This window comes from Ornithorhynchus anatinus, chromosome 8 (assembly GCF_004115215.2).
Source record: "Ornithorhynchus anatinus isolate Pmale09 chromosome 8, mOrnAna1.pri.v4, whole genome shotgun sequence".
Lineage (NCBI taxonomy): Eukaryota > Metazoa > Chordata > Mammalia > Monotremata > Ornithorhynchidae > Ornithorhynchus > Ornithorhynchus anatinus.
In genome coordinates this window covers 25,458,690-25,479,164 of record NC_041735.1, presented here as the reverse complement: position 1 = coordinate 25,479,164, position 20,475 = coordinate 25,458,690, and the positions used below count along the sequence as shown (strand labels likewise).

General features: G+C 53.5%; 2 protein-coding genes across 2 annotated transcripts in view; both read left to right on the top strand.

Moving 5' to 3' along the window:
- PPP1R16B (protein phosphatase 1 regulatory subunit 16B) overlaps positions 1–15,869 on the top strand; it is a 135,621-nt gene extending 119,752 nt beyond the window's left edge. Inside the window, 6 exon segments of the mRNA XM_029070417.1 lie at positions 2,238–2,363; positions 4,164–4,239; positions 5,071–5,200; positions 5,359–5,527; positions 8,301–8,651; positions 8,653–15,869. Of these exon segments, the coding sequence (XP_028926250.1) occupies positions 2,238–2,363; positions 4,164–4,239; positions 5,071–5,200; positions 5,359–5,527; positions 8,301–8,651; positions 8,653–8,826 (1,026 nt within the window). The 3' untranslated portion in view covers positions 8,827–15,869.
- Positions 15,870–19,565: 3,696 nt separating this feature from the next.
- Positions 19,566–20,475, top strand: part of FAM83D (family with sequence similarity 83 member D) — a 31,219-nt gene continuing 30,309 nt past the window's right edge. The window contains exon 1 of the mRNA XM_029071294.1: positions 19,566–20,091. Coding sequence (XP_028927127.1) covers positions 19,594–20,091 — 498 coding nt within the window. The 5' untranslated portion in view covers positions 19,566–19,593. The remainder of the gene's footprint in view (positions 20,092–20,475) is intronic.

Sequence of the window (20,475 nt, the reverse complement as noted above, 5' to 3'; positions counted from 1 at the left end):
TGGAACCTTATTTACGTGCCCGAATTGCAGGGCAGAGGGGCTTCTGCCTCTGTCGCCTGGTTGAAACCTCATCACACTGAAATTCTTTTGCGGGCAGCGTTCCCTTTCGGGAAGTTAAATCTCCCTCTGACGATTAAGGGAGAAGTCACCACAATGCTGCCTCTTAGTGGCAGAGAATAATTTTCGGGAACTAAGAGTTCCCTAATGCCCTCAAGTCCTTGCTTTCTCCATTCTGAGCTAGACATATCTTCCGCTGCCCAAGCTCATTTGGTAGGCTTGGCCGGGAAGAGAACTTGCTGCCGTTATTTTTTAGTTGGAAGAGCAATCCCTCAGTCAATCAATGACATTTATTGAACTCTTCTTCTGTGCAGAGCACTGTACTAAACACGTGGGGAAATACAGTTCAATAGAGATGGTAGAAATGATCCCTGCCCACAGGGAACTTGCAGTCTACCGGGAGAGATAGGCTTTAAGATAAATTACAGATAGGGCAGATAGTACGGTAGAGAAGCGACGTGGCTCAGTGGAAAGAGCGCGGGCTGGGGAGGAGCACGGGCTGGGGAGTCAGAGGTCATGAGTTCAAATCCCAGCTCCGCCGCTTGTCAGCTGTGTGACTTTGGGCAAGTCACTTAACTTCTCTGTGCCTCAGTTACCTCAACTGTAAAATGGAGCTAAAGACTGTGAGCCCCACGTCGGACAACCTGATCATCTTGTATCCACCCCAGCGCTTAGAACAGTGCCCTGCGCATAGTGCTTAACGAATGCCATCATCGTTATTATTATTACGGTATAAGCGTATGTACATAATTGCCGAGGGGCTTGGTATCATAGTTGTGGTAAAGTGGTATAGTGGTAAAGGTATCATAGTTGATGCAGAAGGAAGGGTGGGTAGGGGAAATGAGGGCTCAGAGAAGGGCATTTAAGGAATGGATTAAATCAGGGAAAATTTTAGAAATAACTTTCATAACATCTATTTTCAGTAGTCACCACAGTGTCAGACAGAAGGTGGTCTGAATCACCCTGCTCACTAATGGTTCTCTGGATTACCCCATGCTTCCCATTTGGTTCTAGGGCTGGTGACTTTTTTCTTAAAAGGTCTTTAATTAAGAGTCACTCAATTCCTTCACACATTTTCAAAAACTTCCACTCCTGCACCTAGTTCAGCCAATGGCTAAACTCTCGTGACTCTGAATGAGAGAACCTATGTAAGACGCTCTGGACTCCCAGGAAGAAAAGCGGTAGGCTGAAGATGACGGCGATGCTGACCTTTTCTCCCCGGGAGGCTAACGCTTCAATTTTTAGCATTAGCCCTCCCGGTTTGGACATAGCTTGGCGCATAGTAAATGCTCAACAAATACCACAACTATAATTATTATTATTACCATCATTTTTATCCATGAGGGTTCTCCCGGCTGCTGCTGATGATAACATTAAGTGTGGTCTCTTTCAAGCCCTTACACTGTGCCAAGCACTGGGGTAAGATACAGTATAATCAGACATCGTCCTTGCCCCTTGTGGGGCTCGCCAACAGGCGGCCGCTTATTTCTGGGGGTTTCCTTTAGTTCCCATGCTGCTTATAATCAATCTCTCAGTGGTACTTATTGAGCACTTACTGTGTGCAGGGCACTGTACTGAGCACTTGGGAGAGTCGGTAGACGCGATCCCGGCCCACAGCGAACTTACAGTCTAGAGTTTTATAAGATATTAGGATTTTCGAATGGAGAAATGGAGCCTCTGCCCACCATAACAGCTCTCAGAAGGTGAACACTCAGTGACTCTCTTGCATCTGGTCCCTTTCTTCTTTTTCTTTTTCTGTATGGTATTTGTTAAGTGCTCACTACGTGCCAGGCATTGAACTAAGCACTGGTAGAGATACAAGTAATCGGGTTGGACACAGTCCTTGTCCCACACGGGGCTCAGTCTTAATCCCCATTTCACAGATGAGGTAACTGAGGCCGAGAGAAGTGAAGTGGCTTGCCCAAGGGGACACAGCAGACAAGTGGCAGAGTGGGATTAGAACCCAGGGCCTTCTGACTCCCAGGCCCACGCTCTATCCAGTGGACCACACTGCTTCTCCGCAGGAACTTGCAAATGGTCGGTCACTTTCAACGTTATGAACCGCTTTGTTCCACACGTGGGGAGCAGGGTCAGAACCCCTGACGCGGCTTTGCTGAGCAGCTGACCCTCCCACCATCCGAGCTTCACCAGCAGCCCTGCTCTCTTGTCTTTCCTCTTAGCTGCACATAGCTGGGGCCAACGGCTACTTGCACGCAGCCGAACTCCTGCTGGATCATGGCGTGAGAGTGGACATAAAGGACTGGGATGGCTGGGAACCCCTTCACGCCGCCGCCTTCTGGGGACAGGTATGGAGAATAATAATAAGAATAATTTTGGTACTTGTTAAGCGCTTACTCCGTGCCAAGCCCTGTTTTAAGCAATGAGGTAGATACAAGTTAATCAGCTTGGACACAGTTCCTGTCCCACGTGGGCCTCACACTCTTAATCCCCACTTTACAGATTGGGAACTGAGGCACAGAGAAGGGAAGTGACTTGCCTAAGGTGACACAGCAGACAAGTGGCGGAATGGGGATTAGAACCCAGGTCCTTCTGACATCCTGGCCCATGCCCTATCCACTAGACCACGCTGGTTCTCTCAAGTTCACCAGCCCTGAAATCCCTCAGTCCGACCACCACCTCCTCACTTGCCTCCTCTCCCACGTACTTCCTCCCTGTAAATCTGTACGATCCCCCCACAGAGTCCTCTGATCTTTTGAACCCATCCGATTTTCTCAACTCATCATGCCCTACTTAGCCTCCAGACCCAAACTACTTTCCCCCGATGACCAAAGTGACGCTCTCGGGACCATCCTCTCTACTGAACTAAACTCACTCGGTCCCCTATCCCTTTGTCGATCTCGTACCGCTGACCCACAGCCCTAGATCACTTGCATGGTCCGCCTTCTTCGCTCTTGTGCTTGAGCCATAGAACGCTGCTGGCAGATATCTAAATAGCAGGCCGACTTGTCCATTTCAGGTTTAACATTGCATGCTCAAACTCCCCCTCTCTTCTGCCCAGTCAAAGTATTTCTCCACCCTTATTGACACCCATGCCCATTGCTCTCCCAAGTTGTTCCAGACACTTAACTCCCTCCTCACTAGATTCTGTCGGTCCCACCTTCACAAGACAGCTAAAAATCTGCTCTTTCCTCTACATCCAAACTGCTACCATGTTAATACTAATCATTCATCAAATTTAATTCGATCATCAAATCCCACTTGGATTATTGCATCTGCCAGCTTGCAGACCTCCCGGCCTCCTATCTTTCCCCACTCCAGTCCATACTTCATCCTGCTGCCCAGATCATTTTTCTCCAAAAACATTCAGGACATGTTTCCCCACGCCACAGAAAACTCTAGTGGTTGCCCATCCATCTCTGCATCAAACCAAAACTCCTCCTCATTGGCTTCAAAACACTCAATCCCCTTGCCCCCTTCTACCTCACCTTGCCACTCTCCTACTACAACCCAGCCCACACACTGAGTTCCTCGATGGCTAACCTTCTCATCGTGCCTTGATCTCATCTATCTCACCCCCATCCCTCACCCCCATCCTGGCCTGGCCTGGAACACCCTCCCTCCTCAAATCTGACAGACAATTACTCTTGCCCACGTCAAAGCTTTATCGAAGGCACATCTCCTCCAAAAGGTCTTCCCAGACTAAACCCTCCTTTCCTCTTCTCCCACTCCCTTCTGCATCACCCTGACTTGTTCCCTTTGTTCTCCCACCACCCCCCAACCCCCATCCAGCCCCACATCACTAATGTACATGTCTGTAATGTATTTTTTTATATTAATGCCTCTCTCCCCTTCTCCCCCCCAGCCCCTTCTAGATGTAAGCTTGTTGTGGGCAGGGGAAGTATCTGCTTATTGTTGCATTGTACTTTCCCAAGCGCTTACTAAAGTGTTCTGCACACTTTAAGCACTCAATATATATGATCACATGAATGAAGTTCACGACCCCAGTCGGCTTCAACTCTGAGGTCTCCCACCCGCCTCAACTCTTAGGTCTCCTGCCCGCCTCCATCTCTCTCCTCTCCATCCCCCTCCCTGAAGAGTCGCCTAAGGTTAGAGCCGTGGCCTTGACTGTGAATCTATTGTTCCAGATGCAGATGGCTGAGCTACTAGTGTCCCACGGCGCCAGTCTCAGTGCCAGGACATCCATGGATGAAATGCCAATAGGTCAGTTGGAATTCCTTTGCCTCTCCGAGGGTTGCATACAGAATGCCTCCTATACTCTTTTTTTAAAAATGGTATTTGATAAGAGCTTACTAATTGTTCTAAGTGCTATGTTCTAAGTGCTGGGGTAGATACAAGCTAATCAGGTTGGACACAGTCCCTGTCCCACATGGGGCTCACAGTCTTAATCCCCATTTTACAGATGAGGGGGCTGAGGTCCAGAAAAGTGAAGTGACTTGCCCAAGGTCGCACAGTAGTCGAGTGGTGAAGCTGGGATTAAAACCCGGCTCCTTCTGACTCTCGGGCCCATGCTCTAGCTACTGGACCACACTCTTAGGAGAGGAAGATGACCTGCAAAGGACTGATTGGTCAGGGAGGATGAGGGCAACCCCTTCAAGCAGCTCTCAGTGGCCGGAAATGAAAGAAAACCCCCAAATTAGAGAGGATGCATGTCGCTCATATTGGTTCTCTGGAACCGAGATTTTTCTTATGCCTGCTTTTCTCCCCCAGGGGCAGGCAGCTCCTTGAGGGCAGGAATCCCATCTTGTGTGACCTCCAAGTGCCCCCGATAGTGCTAAAAGGTGGCGGGGGGTGGATGGGGAGAGACCTGGCTCCCCACCCCCCTGGCTGGGCCCTGAAGGAAGGTGTAGCTGGCCTTTCTCCTCTCCGCCCAGGTCCGAGAGGCAGCCAGAGACTCCCACTGTTTGATAAGTGATGCAGGCGGGCGGCTCCGTCTAGGACGGGCCCGGGCCTCCCCTAGCCCCGCGACCTCGGCCGTGTGTCCTCCCCTCCCGTGTCTGTAGTTATAACCCACCCTGATTGCCTTTGCCTCAGACCTCTGCGAAGAAGAAGAGTTCAAAGTGCTGTTGCTGGAGCTGAAGCACAAGCATGACGTGATCATGAAATCGCAGCTGAGGCACAAGTCATCCCTGAGCCGGCGAACGTCGAGCGCCGGGAGCCGGGGGTGAGCGGGGAATGGCGGGGGGTCCTCGGGGAGACCAGCTCGGTCGACGTGGGTGTGTGTTTGTGTGCATGCATGTGTGCGTTTGTGGGGTGGGGGTCTGAATTTTGCCAGGCTCGAGTTCCGCGATAACTAACCTGTCTCCCCTCCGTCTCCTCTAGGAAGGTGGTGAGGAGGGCCAGCCTCTCGGACCGAACAAACCTGTACAGGAAGGAGTACGAGAAAGAGGCTATCGTCTGGCAGCAGATGGGAGTGGCAGAAGAGCAGAGGACCTCAGGCTACAACGGGGACATGAGAGAGACGCGGACAGATCAGGAGAACAAGGACCCGGTAAGGAGTTGATCCCACTGCCTGTTTCTAGTCTCCTCTCAGAACTCTGCTGGGGAGGGCAAGAGGGCCTGCGGCCTGAGCTAAATGATGAGCCCAGGGATGATGGTAAATTTGGCGGGCTGGATAGAGCACGAGCCTGGTGTTCTAATATCACCTCCGCCACATGTCTGCCGTGTGACCTTAGGCAGATCACTTCACTTCTCTGGGCCTCAGTTCCCTCATCTGTAAAATGGGGATTGAGACTGTGAGCCCCACGTGACCTGATTTGCTCGTATCCACCCCAGAGCTTAGTATAGTTCTTGGCACATAGTAAGCGCTTAACAAATGCCATCATTGTTGTTGTTATAATTATTCGAACCCTGCAGCTCCTCCAGGTTAGGATGGAGCCTTCTAACTGGAATTTTTGCCTTCTCCCCCTTGGCCATGCTCTCTGTCCCCACACATCTCCCCCAACCCCCCTCCCCTCCCTGCAACACATGCACACACACGTATTTTTTTTAAAAAAAAACAAAACAGACCACCTTCCACCCACTTCAGCCATCTTTCCTGAGCCTATGGTGCGTGCAGAGCACTATACTAAGCACTCGGGGGACACACAAATGTAAGACATGATTCCTGCCATCAAGGAGCTGCCTGCTACCTAGGGAGACAAGAAGGCATACATGGAGGAAATGTAGTTCAAAGAGCATGGGAGAAAATTTAGCCAATTAGCACTTTGGGCAGGGTCCCTCCCCGGCGACTGGCAGAGGAGGAAGGGCCTGGGAAGTTGCAGGGGCAGGTGCAAATAAGCACCCACTCTGCCGGAGGACAGCCTTTCTACCGAGGACCCGGACTTTAAAGTTCCAAGCCACTGGATGTGGAATTCCCGGGACCACATCCCTTTCGATGCGGAGTTAGCCCCTGATGTACCATCTCTCAGAGATCTCCTAAAGTTTGCTACCACCCACATCCAGGCACAAAAAGTATCACATCTGTCGGGCTGCCTAGTGGGTTAAAGGCATTTTTTTTTTGGCATTTTAATAGCTCCAGAAACAAAAATAAGGATGAGATTCACTGTGGGAAGGGAATGTATCTGTTATATTGTCCTCTCCCAAGGGCTTAGTGTAGTGCTCTGCACATAGTAAGTGCTCAATAAATACAATTGATTCGTTGAGCAGGAGTAGGCACAGACAGGACATCGTTCTCACAGATGGGTGTTATTTGAACCAAGTTTCCAGGGCTCCCTATGCAAGGGTGCCCCCACCCTTCTGGAGATAAGATCATTTTCTCATTAAAATTGGTGCTGTACAAGTCAGCCTTCTGGAAGTTGAAATTTCCCAGCTGAGCAGATCCTGGATAAGGATCTCGGGAGCCAAGAAAGATGAAATAGCGTGTGCGGCTTATCTTTGGAAAACATAAAAAACCACCTCACAGCTGGTCAGAAATGAGCTTCACCAGTGAGAATTATTGACAAGTGAACTGAGAAAAGTAGGACTTATTTTTTTTAATGGATAGAGCACGGGCCTGGCAGTCAGAAGGACCTGGGTTCAACCCCGGCTCCACCATAAGTCTGCTGTGTAGCCTTGGACAAGTCGCTTAACTTCTCTGGGCCTCAGTTACCTCATCTATAAATTGGGTATTAAGACCGTGAGCCCCATGCGGTATAGGGACCGTGTCCAACCTCAGTAACTTGCATCTCTCCCAGCTCTTAGAACGGTGCTCGGCACATAGTGCTTAACAAGTGTCGTAATTATTATTATTAACGGTATTTCTGAAGTGCTCACCGTGTACCGGGCACTGAATGAGGCACTGGGGTAGATACCAGGTAATCGGGTTGGACACATTCCTTATCCCGCAAGGATTCCCAATATTAATTCCCATTTCACAGATGAGGTAACCGAGGAGCAGAGAAGTTAAGTGACTTGCCCGAGGTCGCGGGAGACAAATGGCGGAGCCGGGATCAGTCCTTCCGACTCCCAGACCCGTGCTCTTTCCACAGGGCCAAGGAAGCAAGATGATTTGTGTAACGGCCCTGAAGAGTCGCGGGTTTGTCCGTGAGGAGAAAATACCAGAGAAAGTAGGGCCGAGGAAAACGGCTCTTTTGGAAGGCGTGAGGTTGGAGGAGCAGGCTCGGTGAAGCCAAAGCTGAGTGGCCGTGGTGTGTTTGGTTAGCGGAAGTCCCGTGAATCTGAGCCTCAGAAATCTCAGCTAATACCCAAAGAGCGGCATTTGTAGAACTGTCGGAAGACACGGTCTCTTTGCGGCCGAACAACCTCTTTCATTTGGAAATGACAGACTGGCCCTCCGAAGGAAAGCAGAAGATCTTTTTACTTCTCTGTGTGCATCGGCAGTGCCCTCTGCTGTTGAACAACACAGCCGTACTGCCCATTTACGGACCATCTCTTCTTGATGGTACGCGTTAAGCGCTTATTATGTGCCAGGCACTCTGCTAAGCGCTGGGGTAGACACCAGCTAATCAGGTTGTTCACAGCCCACGTCCCACATGGGGCTTGCGTTCTCCATCCCTTTTCTTACAGACGAGGAAATGGAGACCCAGAAAGGGAAGTGACTTTCCCGAGATCGCCCGGCAGACGAGCGGCGGAGCGGGGATTAGAACCCAGGTCCTTCTGGCTCCCGGGCCCGTGCTGTACCCATCAGGCCAGGCTGCCTCTCCGGTTTCTCTTGAAGGGGGACCTTTCTGATAGATCAGGGTACCGCACCAGGAGGGAAGGGCTTAAAAACCGGCTTTTTCGAGTTGCTGATTCAGTGCTTTTGCTGTACTTGCTGTTTACAGAACTCCACCTTGGAGAAGCCCATGCTCCTTTCCGAATTAGCCACCAAATGCACCCTGGGGGACGCGGAGCTGCCTCTCCCGAACGGCCTCCGGGCTCCGGTCGGCGCTTACCAGTACTCGCTCTCCAACGGGGACATTTGGAAAGTGCACGAGGTGCCGGATTACGGCCTGAGCCAGGCGCTCCCCTACGGCAGCCCGGGCCTCCCCGACACCCAGCAGCTTTGGAACGGCTACAAAGAGCAGAGCCACCAGACCCTCTCGGAGCTGAAGCGGCAGAGGGCCGCGGCCAAGCTGCTCAACCACCCCTTCCTAAGCACCCACCTCGGCGGCGGAGGGATGGGGGGGCGGGGCGGAGAGCGGCGGCGAGACCAAGGCCCACCTGCTCGGCACCCGGACTTCACCCTACAGCGCCAACGGGACGTCGGTTTATTACACGGTGTCCAGCGGGGACCCGCCGCTCTTAAAATTCAAAGCTCCCATGGAGGAAATGGAAGAGAAGGTGCACGGGTGCTGTAGGATCTCTTAATCGGGCCGAAAGATGTCTCCCGCCCGGGAGAGAGAGAGAGAGAGAGAGAGAGAGAGAGAGAGAGACACCCCCCGATCAGAAGCTCTGCATTTCTCGGCGTGGTTCGCACCCGGCAACCCGATGGGTGGATTTCATTAGAAGGCACCTGGGATGTGGGCACATTTCATTTTTTTAGGGCGGCTGTTTGCCATTTCTCGCCCCGCCCCGAGATTTTGGAAAGCTCACTGCTGGCGGGGCCGTCTCGTTCACTCACCCGGGACCGAACGTGCCACAGTTTCGAATGGAAAGACACCACTCATCGGCCCCTTGACAGGCGGCCACTGAACTTTTGCAAAGTGACGTGACTACCGTACTACCGCTCTGCACTTGTTAAGCGCTTTCTGGTTCACCTTCTCCTACCCGGCTCTGCCGCGTGGCCCCCCCCCCCCCCGCGGCAGTTTTGCCAAATCCGAGCTTGGCCGGCGCAGGCAGTCGCGAGCCCGGGCCAACTGGGCCCCCGTGCATGTAAATTCCTATTTGCGTACGCAAGTCAGTGATGCGCACAAGTCATCGTGGAGGACGCCCAGGGGACAGGGGGATGTGTGAGCTTTGGAGTCCCGTTTCAAAATCTGGTCGTACCGAGGGAGGGTCCAAGGGCCAGAGGTTCCCAGCCAGCTTTGTCTTGCTCTGATGCTATTTTAAAACGACGAAGTAACAACGCAATTTAAACTGACTCTGCAAGGGACGCCGTCAACAGAATTCCTTGCCTGGATGGTCAGGGCCACTTTAGATTCTGAAAAAAACAGGGGAGAGGGAAATCCAGTCGATTGTTTTACCCCAGCTGGGGCTGGGTGTGGTTTCTGTTTTACACAGTCCATCACAGCGAAACGAAGGGACCCATTGCATTTGCTAGGTTCTCCTAGACTTTTAGTGTGCTAGGGAAATGATTAAGTTTGGGAATTGTTTTCCTTTTTTTTAAAAAAAAAATTATGAAAACATTTCTGTTCTACATTTTGTTGAATCATCTGTCTGGATCCCTTTCTACCGTTTAAATGGCGCAATCTCTGACGGCGGGAGCCCTCCGCTTGCTGGGAAGCCTCGTCGCCCTCTTCGACGTCAGCTGCCAGCAAAGGTTTTGAAATGCCAGGTTGAGTGCCCAACGCATTCCCCTTCGCGTCCACGCACCTCTTTCATGCACGCCGGGCACCCCTCGAGGCTAGTGGAACAGAGATTCATGGGACGTAGGAGGTTCTTTCTCAGAAAAAAAGAAGCTTCTCCCCTAAATGCAGTGAACGGGAGCAGCAGCACTTCTCTTGTCTGTAGTAATCCTTCTTGAATTGGGCTGACCGATCCCTATGGCTCTCGATGGGGTTGAGACCCTAGTGTCTTCCTCTCCCAGGAGAGCAGCACCCTTTTTCCCTCACCAGGTACAACCTGCCTTGAACGGAAAGAGACGACGGTTAAAATGGAGGTTAGCTTTCTCTGGGTCGGGCTCAAAGCCACCCGCGTTTCCCAGATAAGGGAACCTATGGAGGCGTTCCCTCAGAGCACGTGCTGAGTGGGCTGGCTTTTATTGCATCCTTTCCTTAGGTGCCTCAGCCAGTGCTAACGGCGGTTAACACAGAGCTCGCGCTGAAGAGTGAGGCTTAGATGATTGCGGCGCTTCACAACCCAAAACCCTCTGGAAAGTCCACAGGACACCGGGCGACTTAAACCCTCTTGCCCCCCCGACCCTCACGGGGGCAAGATCGGAGATGGAGCTGCCTGAGGGAGATGGAGAAGGCTGTCCGGCGAGGCGGAGCCCTATCGGGTTTGAGATGAGTCGTCGTCAGATGGGAGCCAAATCTAACCCGGTCCAGGTAGGCGAATGTCTGGAGTGGCCCTCTGCTGGCTTGCCCACCCTAGAGTGGGCACAGTGTAGCGGCGAGCACTCTGAGGACTTCCTAGTTCGATGTAAATACGTTGTGACACGGGACCGATCTACTGAAGAATGATAGCCTCCCGGTCAGAAAGCACAGGCTATCAAAGGACATGAACTGGGGGTTGGGGCTGGGTAGTGGAAAAATGCACTGAAATTCCTGCAGCTCATTTTGCTCTCCCTCTGCCCATCCTGAGCTTCCTAGTGCAGGCAGGGAAGTGGACGGAAAGTCCTTCATCTCCGCTCCCTGAGAAGCAGGGGGATTTTTTCTGTCACCCAGACGCAATCTGCTGGGTACCCCCGACCTGGGCGTGCCCGGGGTTTATGGGAACTCAGCGTCAGCCCGCTTACGTCGAGGCGGGTTCTTGAAGGGGATTGGAGGAGGCAGAGGAGGAGGAAGAGGGGGAGCGAACGCTGTAGCCAAATCCTAGAGAGGAGGGAGCATCACGAGTAGTAATCTACCTGGGACACGGTTGCTCTGCCCTAGCGGAGGTTTCATGTCCTTTGTGCCTTTATCCAAGCGTTCAGTCGGTAGCAGATGGAGCTTGATGAAGCCCAGGGTTGGGCGATCGAAGGTGCCCCCTTCAGCAGAAGAAAAAGAATCAGCGATACCTTGCAACAGAGTTTCAGCAGGTGCAATTTGAGGGCTGTATATCTTTCAGACTCGGGAGGCTGAACTGATCTTCCCCTGTTACCCCACAGATCCAGGAAGAACATATGGAAACAGGGCAACTTAAAGGCACATTCACTGCTGTGGGAAAAGAATTTCCCCGAAGCGTTATGCGTAGGGCTGTGCCTTAGTTCACTCGGGAGGGAAAAGTCTACCAATCTGTGGCTTGTGATCAGCCTCCGCTCCCAGCGCTATTTCTTGGGTCAGTCCACCTCCCTCGCTGCTTGCCATCCAGCAGTCTCTCGCTCACCCGGTTTCCCTTCGGCTTTCTCGGTCAGTCCGGCGGCTAAAACCCATCTTTAGATTGGTGCTTCTCTGTCGGCTCCGCTGCCGTGTGGTTCCAACCGAAAGGGGCCGATTAGCTATACGTGGGGGGTGCGAGTTGCCGCCAGAGCTCGGATGGGAGCCAGGTAGAGCAGCGTTTTGCGTCGGCCGTTGTTAAAAGGCGGGATTCTGTCTGAGGCCGAACGAAGGCCCACTAGACTTTCTTAATTGGGCTAGTTTGAAAATCTTTACTTGCCTCGTTTCTCTTCCCTTTCTTTCGGGTGGTCCTTCTCTCAGCTGGGTGAGATTTTTTTTACGGGTTTTGGGTTTTGTTTTGTGTTTTTCCCCAGTGAGATTTCTGGCAAGAAATCGTGGGGCTGAGCATGCGTTCAGTCTTTAAAACTAGAAAAGATACACTTGGGGGTGGGGTGTTTCTGGTGTCGATCTGGCAGAGAGCACGATGGGGGAGAATTGGAAGACCAGGCCCCAAGCCAATGCGAAGTCTGACTCTTGAAAACAAGGGAGACCCCTTTTTCTCACTAGTAAAATGATGGACATTTGAAGAGCTGCGACTATATACCATCTGTATACTAGTGTCTTTAAGGGGTCGATTTGTGCGGTACCAAAGGCGTAACAAGGTAATGCTGATTTCCCAGTGAGAGGTTAAACGCCACTGGCTACAGGCTGTACAAAGTCACTTAATCTTACTCTTTAAAGCCCATGACCTGAAATGGGCCTTAAAAAGTAATTGTTTAATATAGCACTTCACAGCTCCGCAATTGTAATCAAGACCTTTGTGATAACTGCACCTAAATCATCCTTCCTGGTTCTGGGAGTTTATCCCCATTCATAATGTAGCTGATTAAAATGACACACAGGACAGCCTTATCTCACTCCTTACAGCCCCCTCCCTCCACCGAGTCAAGTTTCACCTTGGTTCCCCACCCTGCCGTTCGATTTTCCTTCACCTTTCCTTTCCTTCCCGCTTGGCCCCGTCGGCTCAGAGCAACACCAGAGCGGGGAGGAGAGCATCTCTTTCACCAAGTGGATGGGATGACCGGTGTGACAACTGTTGGGTGCTTCCAAACATTCTTCCTTTCAAACTCAACCTGAAGATGTCCCAGCCGGAATTCACCTACGGGTGTGAATTAGCCATGTGGGAAGGCTGGGAGGGAGAGGGGACAAGAAACACCCAGAGCTGCTCAGAGAGACACTCTCTCTCTCTCTCTCTCTCTCTCTCCTGAGGCTGTGCCCAAACCTTTGTTCTTAGCACATGGATGAGCAGACTCAGAAAAATCTGACATGACAACTCTCTGGGTAGCTGAGTACCCTGGGAAGGTCACCGGGACCACCTCAATGGGAAGCTCTGTACTAGTGTCATCGAGAGGGAAAACTACAGGCAGAGCCACATTGTATCTGCTACAGGGTGCTGAAAGGGGCACACCTCTGCTGAAGGCAGGAGGATGCTTGGGGCAAGGAGGCTGTGCCCCTGAGACCCTCCCCTCTCTGCCCTGAGGTAACCCGGCCCACCCAGCTAGGCCCTGAAAAGCGACTCAGTGGGCCTAAGAGGGGGATATATGCAAGTTGCCATTCACCCTTCCCTCTGACACCTCCCCTCTCCCCTAGCTAAACAAGCCCACCAAGCCAGTACAGCCCTGACACTGAACGGAGAGTCTGGAAACTTGGACTTTAGTCCCGAGCTGTACTGTAAGATCGGAATCACTCGTCCTCTCTTTACTTTGGTTTCCCTATTTGTAAAGTGGAAATTAGAAATCCCTGCCTAACGGGGGCCTTGGGAGGATAAAATGAGGCCCTAGGTATGGAAAAGCTTTCAGTTGGAGAGGTGCTTCAGAATCTCAAGCATCAATGTTATTTACGGCTTGGTGCCGGAACTGCAGAAAACCGGCTGCTCTTGGTTGCGCAGTGAAAGGATTAGAGCCATTACTCTGATGTATCGAAGTCCCTTTCTTGTTCTCTTCGGGCTAGAACTTCAATCTTATTTTCGCTGGAATGATCTCAGGGGCCCCAAATTACCAGACACCAGTTTTATAATCAAGGACAAGTGTGCGTTCAAGCCCGGTGATTTTTTGCAGGACAGCCGACGGTCTGCCGAAAACGGGGCCTTCGGATCAGAATCCAGGAGAATCAGCACCAACTTTCGTGCCGTACCACGAGGCTGGGTGTTTGGTTTCCCCCTTGGGCCATTTTGTCTCGGGAGAGACGGCTTTTTCAATCCCGCATCCTGCTGCTCGCTTGGTTTTCTCTACCCACATCTGGTGTCCGAGGGCCCTGGGAGGACACCTAGATCGATTCCTTGTAATGTTGGAGCAAGTCAGGGTGGGGGTTGAGAAGTTTGCGTTTAATCCTGTGGGAGACATCCCCCCAGTTCTGACTTCCAAAATAGTCGGCGAGTTAAAACGTATTTGCCAAGCCCTACCAACACTTTCTACAGTTTTCCCCTGGTTTAAATATTCTGAGCCTTTTTGCCTGCCTATTTCTGTGGTCCAGCTGTCCCCTGATAGAAAGCCATTCGTATCGGTTTGCTGCGTGCACAACAATATAGGAATTGCCACGGGAATAGGTCCATAGCGCTGTATTCTTACGGTACTCACCCTTTTTTTGGCTCCCAGGTGAAATTTGGTATTAGTGAATGAGAGTTATCGGAGACTAGTCCTCATATGTCAAGAAAAGGGATGAGAAAGGAATAAAATACCTTAAGGATTTGCCCATAATGGCAAGAGAGGGGAATTCCTAATAATAAACCTAAAGTATCCCGGGATGTTTCAGGTTACTGATGGGAAACGGCCCAGGCAACAACTCAATGCTATTTTTCGTTCCCCCCGCCCTGGCTTCCTCCTCCTACTGAAGCTTTTCCATTTCATCCACAGCCTCATTTTCTCCCCAGCCTCTGCTGGAAATGTGAGTCAGTGACCTGAAACACGAAGGAATGTCGGAACCGTTGCATAGCTGATCACTCTAGGGTAAGGGAACGCATTTCCAGGGAGAGCGTCGGCCTCTCGGGGTGGTCCTCCTTCGTTTTTGCCAAGTGTTTGAATGTGCCCAAAATCCGTCGAAGGAACTCAACGGGGTATCCGCGACTGGAACCGTTCCGAGCCACGTGGAATCCGTGGCCCGCGGGAGGTCCTCACGGGTGAAAACCGGATCATCACGGCCAAGTCGGGGCGGGGGGCGGGGGAGGTGGTCCGTCGCGATCATCATCGGCCTGACAAATTGGTGAAGCCTCGCGCTACTGTGGCCACCTCACCGCGAATTCTTTGATCCAGCTATCGCGCCGGGATCAATTTCCAAGGCTGCGATAGCTGCCCGGAAGATACATCACGATCCTAGAATTTACGAAAGTATTTCACCCCAGGTTTCTCCGACTCTGGAAATTAAGTCAAATCCTTTTTCGGTTCTTAGTTATAAAATCTACTTGACCTATCCAACTTTCTCACCCCGTCAAACCACCTCCTGTCGACTATGATGAGATTTTTTTTTTTTACTTCTAACATATCCAAGAGGGGATTTTCAAGTATCTGGTTGAGTTTTCTAGCTAGGATCGAACACTTTGCACTTCACAAGAGTTAGACACGGGCAGGCACTGGAGGGAGAGAATTGGTCGTCGGGGAGAAGTTTCCCATTTGACGGGGAGAAAAGAGCCGGTGTGTTTGTGCAGCTCAAACCCCCGCCCCCGAGAAGGGAGTTTGGCTTGCAGGCTGTACCAAGTTTCAGTGGTAAACGGTGAGCGGCAGAAGCCCAACTCTGAGTTTCCAAGCAGTGTTTGAAGACACCCCACCCGCCCTGCAATAACTCTTACCGGATCTAAAGTCCCCGACAAACATTAATGATGTACTGTACAGAGAAAACTGAGAAAGTGTATTTTACGTGAAAAAAACTAATGTAAGAACACTGTATATTGTACTAGCAGCTTTGTGTAAAAAAGAGCCTTTTCGCAATCAAGAGTCTAATATATTTAAAACTTTTTTTAAAAAAAAAAAACCAACTTTGATATTGTACCGGATTTGACTTCGCAATGCACCTTTAATGATGGAAGAAATGGTCACCTACCCCGTGGAAGCAACGTGTAAGATTTCAAGTAAATTGTACATAAATCACATGCCAAATGGGTATGTATGACAGTATTAGCTTCTAAATTCTGGTATCTTTAATAGAGTTTTTTAAATTAAAAATATTAAATTTCTTTTAATAGAACTTGTGTCATCATTTTTAAAGGCTGATTTTGACTTGATTTGGGATTTACCGGCCAAACCTTCGGGTGGGCAGCAATTTGGATGCTAGGTCTCTGACCTCTTGGGCCCAGAGACTTGTGGACACCGACTTTAAATTAGCATCCGTTCAATGACTAGACGCGACAGAAATAGCCGCCGTAGGTAGCTATCAAGAAGTCAGTAAACGATAACTCGCATCCGCATTTATGATAGACTATTAGCATCCTATGGTTTCATCTTAATAATTCCTTCAAACAGATGTGCGAAATAACAATTGCGGTTTTTGTTAAGCGCTTACTACGCGCAGAGCACCGTTCTAAGCGCCGGGGTAGATACCGGTTAATCCCCATTTTACAGACGAGGTCACTGAGGCCCGGAGAAGCGAAGCGACTCGCCCACGGTCACCCAGCTGACAAGTGGCGGAGCCGGGATCCGAACCCCTGGCTTCGGACTCCCAAGCCCGGGCTCTTTCCGCCGCGCCGCGCCGCTTCCCCGCGGCACCCGGGTACAGACCTGCAATTTAGGTATCGATTTATATCAACGTCTGTCTCCCCCTCTCGACCCCGAGCTCGCCGTGGGCAGGGAGTGGGTCCGCCTACTGTTGTGCTGTGCTCTCCCGAGCGCACAGTACGGTTCCCTGCACGCGGAACGCGCTCAATAAATACGATGGAATGAAGAGCGTGTTTTCCCCAGGGTGGTATCCAAGGGAGGGGGAAGAAAGGTTAAGAAAAATGGAAAATCTTGCCCACGGTACCAGGGCTACGGGTTTCTTTCTCGGGGCCATCAGGGACCTCTTCCACCGACAAGGGAATTGGTGGCTAGACTAGATACCGGAGGTATGGAACGAGCGGACGAGCAGCTGGCGGTGGACCCCGACGGTACGTCGCCGTGCCGAACGAAGACGGGGTTGCCCGTTTAGAGGCCAGCAGGCGGAGCAGCTCGACCGCCGTGGGGTCATCCAGTACAGGCCCCTTAGGGAGCCATCAATAAGTAGGAGCCGTCGGTCGCCGCTAGAGAAAAAGCGTGGCTCGGCGGAAAGAGCCCGGGCTCGAGGGTCGGAGGTCTTGGGTTCTAATCGTGGCTCCGCCGCTTGCCAGCTGTGTGACGCTGGGCGTGTCGCTTGACTTCTCTGTGCCTCAGTTACCTCATCTGTAAAATGGGGATTCATAATAATTACGGTACTTGTTAAGCGCCTACTACGTGCAGAGCACTGTTCTAAGCGCTGGGGGAGATACAGGGGAGTCAGATCGTCCCACGTGGGGCTCACATTTTTTAATCCCCATTTTTACAGACGAGGTCACCGAGGCCCCGAGAAGTCAGGCGACTCGCCCAAGGTCACACACACAGCAGACGAGTGGCGGAGTCGGGATCAGGACCCTCGACCTCTGACTCCCAAGCCCGGGCTCTTTCCACTGAGCCACGCTGCTTCGAAACCGTGAGCCCCACATGGGACAACCCGATCCCCTTGTAAACCCCCCGGCGCTTAGAACGGCGCTTTGCACATCGTAAGCGCTTAACAAATACCACCATTATCATCATCGTTATTATTGCCGGTCTTCGTTCTGGCCCTTGAAAAATCCACCCGTCGGCAACGCGGTGCCAAGTCGAAGGGCCCGGGTCCGATCGTGTCGAGGGCACGTGTTTTTCCACGGCATCGTGGCCCGCTCCGGCACGGGCACCGGCGGTAAAGGATTCCCGGGACACGCTCCTGAACCGGAGAGGGCCGGGAAGCGGTCTGGCCAAAGCCCTCACCACGTTTTCCCACTGGGGATTTTCCCAGGAGGGTCCTTGGGACGATCGGGCCTCCTGCAGCGCCCGCCCGCGACAGGCTGCGGACTTTCTCCTGTCAGCCGATCGTATTCATCGAGCGCTTCCTGGGTGCAGAGCACCGTACTAGGCGCTGGGGAGAGTACAAGCGGGCAAGTCATTTTACTTCTCTGTGCCTCGGTCGCCTCATCCGTGGAAAGGGGATTGAGAACGTGAGCCCCACGTGGGACAGGGACCGTGTCCAACCCGATTCGCTCGTGTCCGCCCCGGCGCTCAGCACAGTGCCCGGCACACGGCGAGCAGCGGCATGGCAGAGCGGAGAGCGCACGGGCCTGGGAGTCAGCAGGCCATGGGTTCTGATTCCAGCTCTGCCACGTGGCTACTGCGTGGCCTTGGGCAAGTCACTTCACCGCTCTGGGCCTCGGTCCCTACATCTGTAAAATGGGGATCGAGACCGTGCGCCCCACGCGGGGCAAGGACTGGGTCCAACCCGATTCGCTTGGATTCATCCGTCCATTCAGTGGCGTTTACCGAGCGCCTACTACAGTAATGTCGGTATCTGTTAAGCGCTTACTAGGTGCAGAGCGCTGTTCTAAGCTCTGGGACAGGGGCGGGGGTCATCGGGTTGTCCCGGGTGAGGCTCACGGTCTTAATCCCCGTTTTACAGATGAGGTAACTGAGGCCCAGCGAAGCGAAGTGACCTGCCCACGATCACACAGCTAAGTGCGTGCAGGGCACCGTGCTAAGCGCTTGGAACGGACAACTGGGCAACAGAGACAGACAACCAAACAAGTAGTCAGGTGTCAAAACCATCAAGATCGACAGAATCGTAGTTCTCTACACGTCATTAACAAAACAGAGTCATAAATACTATCCAATAGTATTTATTGAGCGCTCACTACGCGCAGAGCGCTGTACTAAGCGCTCGGACGTACGGAGACGGTCCCTGCCCTCTGACGGGCTCACAGTCTAAACGGGGGAGAAGGACAGAAACAATGGCAATAAATCGGAGAAGCGGCGCGGCTCGGCGGAAAGAGCCGGGCTTGGGAGTCAGGGGTTCCTGGGTTCGAATCCCGACTCCGCCACTTGTCAGCTGGGTGACCGTGAGCGAGTCACTTCACTTCTCGGTGCCTCGGTGACCTCATCTGTAAAATGGGGATTAACCGTGAGCCTCACGTGGGCCGACCCCAGGAGCCCGCATCTCCCCCAGCGCTTAGAACGGCGCTCCGCACGTAGTAAGCGCTCAACAAATACCTCATCATCATTTCCCCGTATCTCCCCCAGCGCTAGAACGGCGCTCCGCACATAGTAAGCGCTCAACAAATACCAACCTCATCATCATTATATATTGTTCTTATTATTTCCCCGTATCTCCCCCAGCGCTTAGAACGCTCGCACTAGTAAGCGCTCAACAATTATCACCCTCATATCATTATTATTATTGTTCTTATTATTTCCCCGTATCTCCCCCAGCGCTTAGAAGGGCGCTCCGCACATAGCAAGCGCTTAACAAGTAGCCAGACTCTTATTAGCCCCCCGGCCTCCGGCCTCCGGGGCGGGGCGGCGGGCGGGGCTCCGATTGGCCGAGGCCTTGGAAAGGCAGCGAATGGCGCGAGGGGGCGGGGCCCCGGCGGCGCGGGGCGGCCAATGGGCGTCGGGGGGCGCGGCCTCGGGGCCGGGCGTCCACCAATGGCGGTGGCGCGGCCGCTCGTTGCCGTTTAAAAGTGCTATAAAAGCGGCCCCCGCGGGAGAAGCCGCGTTTTTCGGCGGAGCGAGCGCTGCCTCGGCCCGGCCCGGCCGGTCCTGCCCTGCCCTGCCCTGCCCGGCCCGGCCCGGCCCTGCTCCGCGGTGCCCGCCTTTGCCCTCCCCGGTCCGGTCCGGTCCCGGCCCCGCCCCGTCTTGCCCCTTCCCCGTCCGGCCCCCGCTCCGCCCCGCGCCCGATGTCGGAGGGGCCGGAGGAGGAGGAGTGGGCGTGCGGGCCTTCCCCGCGGGGCCCGCCCAACCCCGGGGAGCTGTACAGCGAGGGCCGGCGGCTGGCCCTGGAGGAGCTGCTGGCCCGGGGCCGCCGGGCCTTCCTGGCCTTCCTGCGGCGGGAGCGGCTGCCCCGCTTCCTCTCGGAGCGGGACATCCGAGACATCGTGCAGAGCGCTCGGCCGGCCGGCTCGCCGGGCCAGGCCCAGGCCCAGGCTCAGGCCCAGGGTCAGGGCCAGGGCTGGGCCGACGACTCGGCGGGCTCGGGCCGGGACTGCTCCTCCCTCACCTACTTCCCCGAGCGGTCGGTGGAGGAGCCGCCCGAGCTGGAGCTGGGCTGGCCGGCCTTCTACCGCGGCGCCTACCGCGGGCCCACCCGGGTGGAGGCCCACTTCCAGCCCGGGACCGGGGAGCCCGCCTACGCCTGCAGAGAAGCGCTGCGCAGGCAGATCCGCTCCGCCACCCAGGTGAGGGCCCTCTCTGACGGGCGACCCGAGCGAGGCGCGGAAAAGGGGACCCGGACGAAGGCGCTGGGCTGACCGCTTGGAGAGGACGAGCCGGGACCCGATGGTGATGATGGTTCTTGTTAAGCGCTTACTAGGTGCTCGGCCCTGGGGGGGGACGTGTCGGGTCGTCGGGCGGACCCGCCGCGGGGCTCGTGGCTTTCCGTCCCCATTGGACCGATGACCTAACTGAGGCATAGAAGAGCGACTTGTTCAAAGTCACCCAGCTGACCGGGGGCGGGATTAGAACCCATGACCGCCGACTCCCGAGCCCGCTCCAAATGCGACCGGTCACTCGCTCGTTCCCGCGTATCGTTTGAGCGCTCGCTCCGTGCACAGCGCTCCACA